Consider the following 8401-nt stretch of genomic DNA (forward strand, 5'->3'; position numbering starts at 1 on the left):
TTTCAAAAGACATTTGCACATTGGGCGACTGGTTATCATTAGGTATAAAGCACATTCCCTGTCTGCACATTCACCAGATTGGGTCGAATTTACGCTATCCTTTTCCATATATTTGCCACTTACAGAGAGCACATGTTTAATGTGATTAATGATTCACCTGCTCCCTACTATGGAACATATGCTTATTCCCACACACTCACCTTAGACACAATACAATTCAAGCCTGGAATCCTTAATATACAAATGTTGGGACTTCAAAGCCAGCAGAGCAATATTCCTTTTAATGGAAGAGCAAAAGAAAGCTGGGAAAACACAGTCACGTGACTGGCCTCCATGTGGGATACAACAGATTCCACAGCGCGGCCTGCATTTTAAAAAAGCAGGCCATGTTGTGGACTAATGTTGAAGTATATAGTCTATACTAGATAGCAATATGCCCTCTCTAATAAATATCCTTATTTGTTTTATTTCTTGAAGTTTTTCAGAGCTGAACTTTATCACCTAACGTCCATTTACACCACAATCGGAATGAAATTACAAGTCAACGGAGGGTCCGTTTCCTTCCAATCCGTTGTGATACATTTTTCAACAGATGTTAACAGAAGGGCACTAAAAAACAAATGGGTGTGAATGGGGCTAGTTCACACTGGATCCATTACGTTGCTATGAAAAAAGGTAGTGCATGTTCTACTTTTTTCAGTGCAACATAGGGCTGCAACAACTAATCGACTAAATTGATTATAATCGATGATTGAAAAAGTTATCAACTTTTTCAATCATCGATTAATCGGCTTCCGATTAGTTGGCCCTGTTCACGTCTCCACACATGCTGCGCGCCACACCTCCTCCCCACCTCACGCTCGCCGCTGCCAGACCTGCATCCAAATGCCGCACCTCCTCCCCGCCTCACTGCCCGCCCACAGCCACTATCGGCTCAGGGATGCCCGGAGAAGAAGTAAGGAGGAGCAGGTATGGGGGGGGATGACAGCCTCCGATATACAGGCCCGATCTGAGAAGCAAGTTGCTGGAAGACTGCCCAGGTAAGCCTGCACTTTCCCGCACATGGTGCTCTATCATGTATTGCTGGGATTTGTATTCCTCTATAGCTGGTGGTACATTGTGCTGTACTGTATATTATACAGAACAATGTACCATCAGCTATAGAGGAATACAAATCAAAGCAATACATATTACACTGTATGTATAATGTATTGCTGGGATTTGTTGTATTCCTATATAGCTGGTGGTATATTCTGCATTGCGCTGTATAGAGGACTACAAATCCCAGCAATACTACATTATACAGCGCAATGCGGAATACCACCAGCTATAGATGAGTACAACAAATCCCAGCAATAATACATTATACAGGGGTGCAATGCCGAATACCACTAGCTATAGAGGAATACAAAACCCAGCAATAGTACATTATACAGCGCAATGCAGAATACCACCAGCTATAATGTACTATTGCTGGCATTTGTTGTATTCCTCTATAGCTGGCGGTATTCTGCATTGTGCTGTATAATGTACTATTGCTGGGTTTTGGAGTCCTCTATAGCCGGTGCCATTCTGCATTCATTGCTGTATAATTTTACACTTTCCATTTCACTATATTGCACACCACACTTTTTTCTTTTTTACTTCCACCGCTCCAAGCTTGCTCCTGTGATGGACTACAATCTCAATACCAGCTAGTAGTCCCATCACTGGAGCCATTTTTTAAAATCTATTTTATTTTTTCTCCGATAAATCGAACTTAATAATCAGCTAACTAATCGATTTTGAAAATAATCGTTAGCTGCAGCTCTAGTGCAACATAACGCAATGGAACGGAGTGGTGTGAACTAGCCCCATTCACAACCATTAATTTTTCATTGCCCTTCCGTTAGCATCCATTGAAAAACAGATCACGACGCAACGCATCCGGTGTGAATGGGCCCTCAAATTTTAACAGTGCTGTGTTGTAGATGTAGCTTTCAACTTACCTCTCCCATTTGCTGTTCAATAATCTGGTGAGCTATTTCTTCAATAGATGCCATGACCTGTCTTTAGAATAGTATTCCTGGGAGCAAGGAATGTAGCTAAGGAGTCCAGTTTTGGTTTGACTGAAGCCTATTATAATACATAAAGAAATTTACATTTTTTTTATTACTACCTGAAATTTGAAAGACGATTAACAGAAATGAAAAAGCAGTTTCAAATAATTTCATCAAATCCAATTACATTTCTGCAAATAATAAAGAGCCTGCAATTTCTGTGTTTGCTTTAAATTCTCCTACAGACTAGTAACACAAATCTCACTTATACTAAAGTCTACTTAAAGGAGAAGCACACTTGTGATGTTTGCCCTTTCCTTGGTCTAACCTAACCAACCCCTGCAAAGACGTAAACGTACCCAAATCTGTTGGCCACTTATTCTGCTGTATGTTGACACCCTGAGCTACAAGTCTTTACTGTACTGGCTGCACCTGTGCATAATATCCACATAGACATTTGTGGGACCAAGAATCTCAGGCCTAAGGACACAGCCCCAAAGAAGTAGAAATATTTTATATTACTATCATATATTTCTTTAGTAAAATGTAGAATCCCCCCAGGCTTATGCCCATGCTAAAATGTTTGGGGCATACCAAATGGAAGGGGACTGAACAGTCCTCCCTTTTAGTCTCACAAAAGTAGTTTCTTTTCTATTATGAATATGGATTGCACTCCCAAGTTACATGAAGAAGCTTTCAATACACGCAGATGAGCCTCCTGTACTTGGTATGACACCAGAATGATGAATGACAAGAATGGTTTCAGAGCAGTACTGAACTTTAAAAGAAACCTGTGCTGACAGAAATATAGAGGCTTACATCACTAGCTTCATTCAGAAAGTCTGGGAATTTTGCCTGATCCTCTGACTTCAGTATTTTGCATGCGTCACCAACATTGAACTCCTTATTTGCTTACTTGCTCTGACAGGTGACTTGAGAAATACTGAAGGCATGGGATCTAGGGCTGCAACAACTAATCGACATAATCGATTATTGAAAAAGTTGTCAACTTTTTCAATCATCAATTAATCGGCTTCTGATTGGTTGGCCCTGTTCACGGCTCCACACACGCTGCGCGCCACACCTCCTCCCCACCTCACGATCGCCGCTGCCAGACCCACCCGCATCCACGCTCCGCACCTCCTCCCCGCCTCACACTCACTGTCCGCACCAAATCCACGATCGGCACAGGGATGCGGTGAGAAGAAGTAAGGAGGAGCAGATTTGGGCGGTGACAGCTGCCGATAGAAAGGTCTGATCTCAGAAACAAGTTGCTGGAAGACTGCTCAGGTAAGCCTGCACTTTCCCCCCACATGGAGCTCTATAATGTATTGCTGGGATTTGTATTCCTCTATAGCTGATGGTACATTGTGCTGTATATTATACATAGGAATACAAATCCCAGCAATACATTATACACTGTATGTATAATGTATTGCTGGGATTTGTTGTACTCCTCTATAGCTGGTGATATTCTGCATTGCGCTGTATAGAGGACTACAAATCAAGGAATAATACATTATACAGATACGCAATGCAGAATACCACCAGCTACTGAGGAGTACAAAAAATCCCAGCAATATTACATTATACAGTCGTGCAATGCCGAATACCACTCGCTATAGAGGACTACAACACCCAGCAATACTACATTATACAACGCAATGCAGAATACCGCCAGCTATAATGTACTATTGCTGGGATTTGGAGTCCTTTAGCCGGTGCCATTCTGCATTCATTGCTGTATAATTTTTTTTACTTTTCCATTTCACTATATTGCACACCACACTTTTTTTTTCTTTTTTACTTCCACCGCTCCAAGCTTGCTCCTGTGATTGACTGCAATCTCAATACAAACTAGTAGTCCCATCACTGGAGCCATTTTTTAAAATGTATTTTATTTTTTATCCGATTAATCGAACTTACTAGTCGGCTAACTAATCGATTTTGAAAATAATCGTTAGCTGCAGCTCTAATGGGATCAGCATACCAGCCAGACAACTAGCATTTTTACAGAAGCAAAGTCTGCAATAGCAACAACAGTACCTCTCTGGACACAGCTGCCGTAGTGGACATCTGTAAACCCTAGTTGCCTGACTATAATCAGCACTTTATCTAAACGCAGCTTTTCAAACGAACCACTGTACTATAATGCAAAACAGGAGTACAAACATGATAGAAACATTTCGCATTAGATTCCCTTTTAAGATGTTTTTCCTTATTTACACCATGTGATCCTGCCAGTAGCAACTTCCTCGTCTAGAATCACTCACCCCACTGTTTCTATAGCGTGGCACCACTGACACACTAGGCTGTTCTCCTGATTTGTACTACAAACATTTTTCCCTCTTTTTAGCTCTATTGCATAGGGAGGATCTCATGTAGATTAGAGAAGATAATTGGGAAGGTTGATAGGATAATTTACTTATTTCAGGACAGAGCACAAGAAGTTACAAGGACAGAAGATTTCTTTCAGGATCAACAGGTATTTCTATGTACTTGTAGGAAATCTACTTGGGCTGAAAGAAAGAAAACTAATGCAGCCACCACAAATAATGACTGGTAAGCTGCTATATATTACATTACATTTTGTTCTTGGGTTTAGATATACTTTAAAAGCAGAACTCCAACCAAAAAGAAGATAAAAACAAATAACCTTTTAAAAGACAAAATAACAGAATAGTTTGCTGCAGTATTCACCTTTGATCCAGATATTTCCCCCGCAGTACTTTTTCTGCTGCTAGATGTCCTAAGTCTGAGCAGCAGCATCATTCAACCCACTTTCTCTGAGACCAGGCAATCCTGGATCCACCCCAACCTATGACTGCACAAGGAGAAGCAGCACAGTGATGAGCTCATCTCTGTCACTTTGCTTTCTCTTCCTATCAGCATGTTCCTTGCCAGCACATGAACTGACTGGCTCCTATCACACAGCCTTGCTGTACAGGGATCTGATACTTACACTGCTTGCATGCACATTTAATGACACCTTTAATTACACCTCCCCTGGTCCAACAATGCACTTACATGTCTAAAGTCCCGACCAGATAGCTTCTGCACACTCCCTGCCCCGCCGTATGGAATGCTAATAATGCTCCCAAATGGTGAGCACGGTAACACAACCATGCTGACCAATAAGAAACACTCCTGAGCCGGGGACCAGGTCCTGGAAGAAGTGCTTCTCAGTGGTTAGTGTGACAATAGACACAATAGCAATACTTTTAGCAGTGTTAGGGGAAAGAACTGGAAAAAGGTATAGGTTGACATATTTCGCCTCTCATCAACATACTAATAATTTTTTTTAGAATACCTGTTTTCATCACATATCTCAGTTTAGACCCAGTGATATGATTGCTGGGTCTCTGTGCTTCTCTATACAGTGCAGTCAGATAGTGGCTGGTGTTAAGGGTCATCAGGGTGCAGCATATAACATGACAGCAACCTGCCTCGGTACTCCTCTCAAGAGTCTTTAGCCCTGATGTAAGAAGTGGGCTGACTCTTGGGAGGAGTTATGCAAATATCAAGTTTATTATATGGGTGCATGTCAGTCTGGAGAAGTGGGCCTTCACAGACTACCATAGGTAATGCCCACATGTGATGTGATTCTCCATGAGTGAAAAGGGCAGGTGAAGGGGCAGTTAGGCTGAAGAGGAAAGAGATAGGTAATGCTGCATGTCCTCCAGCAAGTAAATTAAAGTAGTATTAAAGGCAGACAGTGCATCGCTTCTCTGCCTTTTGGCTAAGATCAAGTGTAGTATCTGTTCTTATCAGTTCTAGAGGGGAAAAGCATGGACTGTCCTTGGGACGGACGGTTGCTTAGTACCCTCAGGAGTGAAGGTAGGTGCTTGAGGCGACTCCCTAGCAGCAGGGGGGGTTTCCTCGGCACTATTTCCTACTGACTGAACGGATGCGAAGCTTGGTCGCGCTTGAGGTTTCGGGGGCGGCAGAAGACCGTGGTGTTGTGCCCCCTGGGGGTGGCGTCCCAGGGGTGCGCAGAAAGTCACTTGGGTATGGGACCCAACATGACTCACTGTGCACTTGGTCACACACCACATTGCAATTTTCTGCACTTCGCCTCCAAGACAGGCCTTATGGCTAGTCTGGGGCAATATTTTTGCAATCCGGCCCCTAAGGCCTGTCAGAGTGGTGCACTGGCACTTTAGATTTATTTAAGCACTTCTTTATTTTAAGATTTGACCCACAGATTGCTGAAGGTGCAGGTTTCTTCGGGACCTATTCCTGATGCTGGGAGGAGATTCTGTGCCTCCTACGGGGTTCTCTGTCTCCTCCCACCCAGGAGGGGGGTTTCTCTTCGGGAGATCCCCCCTGCCTAGTACTGTGAGGGACCTGTTTCGGCAGGTCCCCGACGGAAACGGTCCACCGGCCTTCGGGTTGGTGGTCCGACAGTCTCAACCCCTGTCAGGAGCCTTGCGCCCCGGGGGGTCGGGAAAGTAGGTCCCTTCTTTCGAAGGACCTTGCACCCTTGTGCACGTTTTTGTGTGCTGTGATTTCACGGTTCACTTTTTTTGTTCACAGGGGGAAGTTTGATTCACGTCCACGGGCTTCGATTAAATCTGTTCTTATCAGTTTTCAGGGAAGAAAGGCATCGAGCCACCGGACGGGCAGGATGCTCGGTATTCCCTGATGTGATTGGTGGGTACTGGAGGGGCCTCCTTTCCTCCTGGGTTGATTCTGGTCCGGTTACGCCGTGCTTGCCCCCAGTTGTAGGCAGGAGGCTCCGAAGGTGCTAATGCCTCCTGAGAGAATGGATGCGAAGCTTGGTCTGGCTGGAGGGTTGGGGGCGGCAGAAGCCCGTGGTGTTGTGCCCCCTGGGGGTGGCGTCCCAGGGGTGCTCAGGAAGTCACTTGGGTGTGGGACCCCACATTGACTCACTGATCACTTGGTCACACACCACCTTGCATTTTTGTGCATAACGCCTCTTGGATAGGCCTTATGGCTAGTCCGGGGCAATATTTTTGCACTCCGGCCCCTAGGGCCTGTCAGCGTGGTGCACTGGCACTTATTATTTATAGCATTCTATGCACGATACACGATTGGCCTTTTTTTGGCATTGACCCACAGATGCTGATGGTGCAGGCTTCTTCGGGGCCTATTCCTGACGCTAGGAGGAGATTCTGTCCACCCTGCCTAGTACTGTGAGGGACCTGTTTCAGCAGGTCCCCGAAGGAAATGGTCCACCGGCCTTCGGGTTGGTGGGCCAACAGTCTCAACCCCTGTCAGGAACCTTGCGCCCCGGGGGGTCGGGAAAGTAGGTCCCTTCTTTGGAAGGACCTTGCATCCTTGTGCACGTTTTTGTGTGCTGTGATTTCACGGTTCACTTTTTTTGTTCACAGGGGAAAGTTTGTTTTGATGCACGTCCACAGGCTTCGATAGAAAAAAATAGCCATGATGACTTCGCTTCTCTGCCTTTTGGCTAAGATCAAGTGTAGTATCTGTTCTTATCAGTGGCGTAATTGGTGGGTGTCAGATGTGGTACAGTTCCTCCCGGTTAGATTCTGGTCTGGTTATGCTGGACTTGTCACCAGTGGTAGGGATGGATCCCGGACGGCACTACCTTCTGATGGGAATGGGTGTGAAGCTTGGTCTGGCTGGAGGGTTGGGAGGCGGCAGAGCCAGTGGTGTTGTGCCCCCTGGGGGTGGCGTCCCAGGGGTGCTCAGAAAGTCACTTGGGTGTGGGACCCCACTTTGACTCACTGATGCACTTGGTCACACACCACCTTGCATATTCTGCACATCGCCTCCGAGACAGGCCTTATGTCTAGTCCGGGGCAATATTTTTGCACTCCGGCCCCTAAGGCCTGTCAGCGTGTTGCACTGGCACTTTAGTATTAATTATTGCACTTAATGCACGATTGGCTTTTTTAAAAAGCGTTTTGACCCACAGATGCAGCAGGTGCAGGTTCCTTCGGGGCCTTTTTTTGATGTGGAGAGGAGATTCTGTCCCCTAAGATAGGGTTCTCTGTCTCCTCCCACCCAGGGGGGGTCTCTCTTCGGGAGAGCCCCCTACCTAGTACTGTGTGGGACCTGTTCCCCCAAAGGGGTCGGCCCTCGGGTTGGTGGACCAACAGTCTCAACCCCTGTCAGGATGCGCCTAGGGTTGCCACCCCTACGGGTTTCACCCGTACAACCCGGGATTGGAATCATGTGCCCGGGTCTGTGGCCACCTCCCGCCCGGGCACATGATTCAAACATTACAATGCCGCATACCTGCATTTCTTGCGGCGGACGGCGGACGCCAGGTGGCGCTGTCTCCTGTTCCTCGACTCTCCCTCCCTCCTCTGTTTCCTCCGTGGCTGTAGTGGGAGGAAGTGACATCAGGGAGAGAGGGAGCCGTGAGGGAC

At 45.9% G+C, this 8401-nt stretch overlaps 1 protein-coding gene across 2 annotated transcripts in view; it reads right to left on the reverse strand.

Annotated features, from left to right (window-relative positions):
- NR2C1 (nuclear receptor subfamily 2 group C member 1) overlaps positions 1-8401 on the reverse strand; it is a 33214-nt gene that overhangs the window by 19386 nt on the left and 5427 nt on the right. For both annotated transcript variants that reach the window (XM_018563389.1, XM_018563387.1), the window contains exon 2: positions 1989-2115. In XM_018563389.1, the coding sequence (XP_018418891.1) occupies positions 1989-2042 (54 nt within the window). In that variant the 5' untranslated portion in view covers positions 2043-2115. The remainder of the gene's footprint in view (positions 1-1988; positions 2116-8401) is intronic.

The sequence above is a fragment of the Nanorana parkeri genome, unplaced genomic scaffold (genome assembly GCF_000935625.1).
Source record: "Nanorana parkeri isolate BGI_ZX_2015 unplaced genomic scaffold, ASM93562v1 scaffold661, whole genome shotgun sequence".
Classification (NCBI taxonomy): domain Eukaryota; kingdom Metazoa; phylum Chordata; class Amphibia; order Anura; family Dicroglossidae; genus Nanorana; species Nanorana parkeri.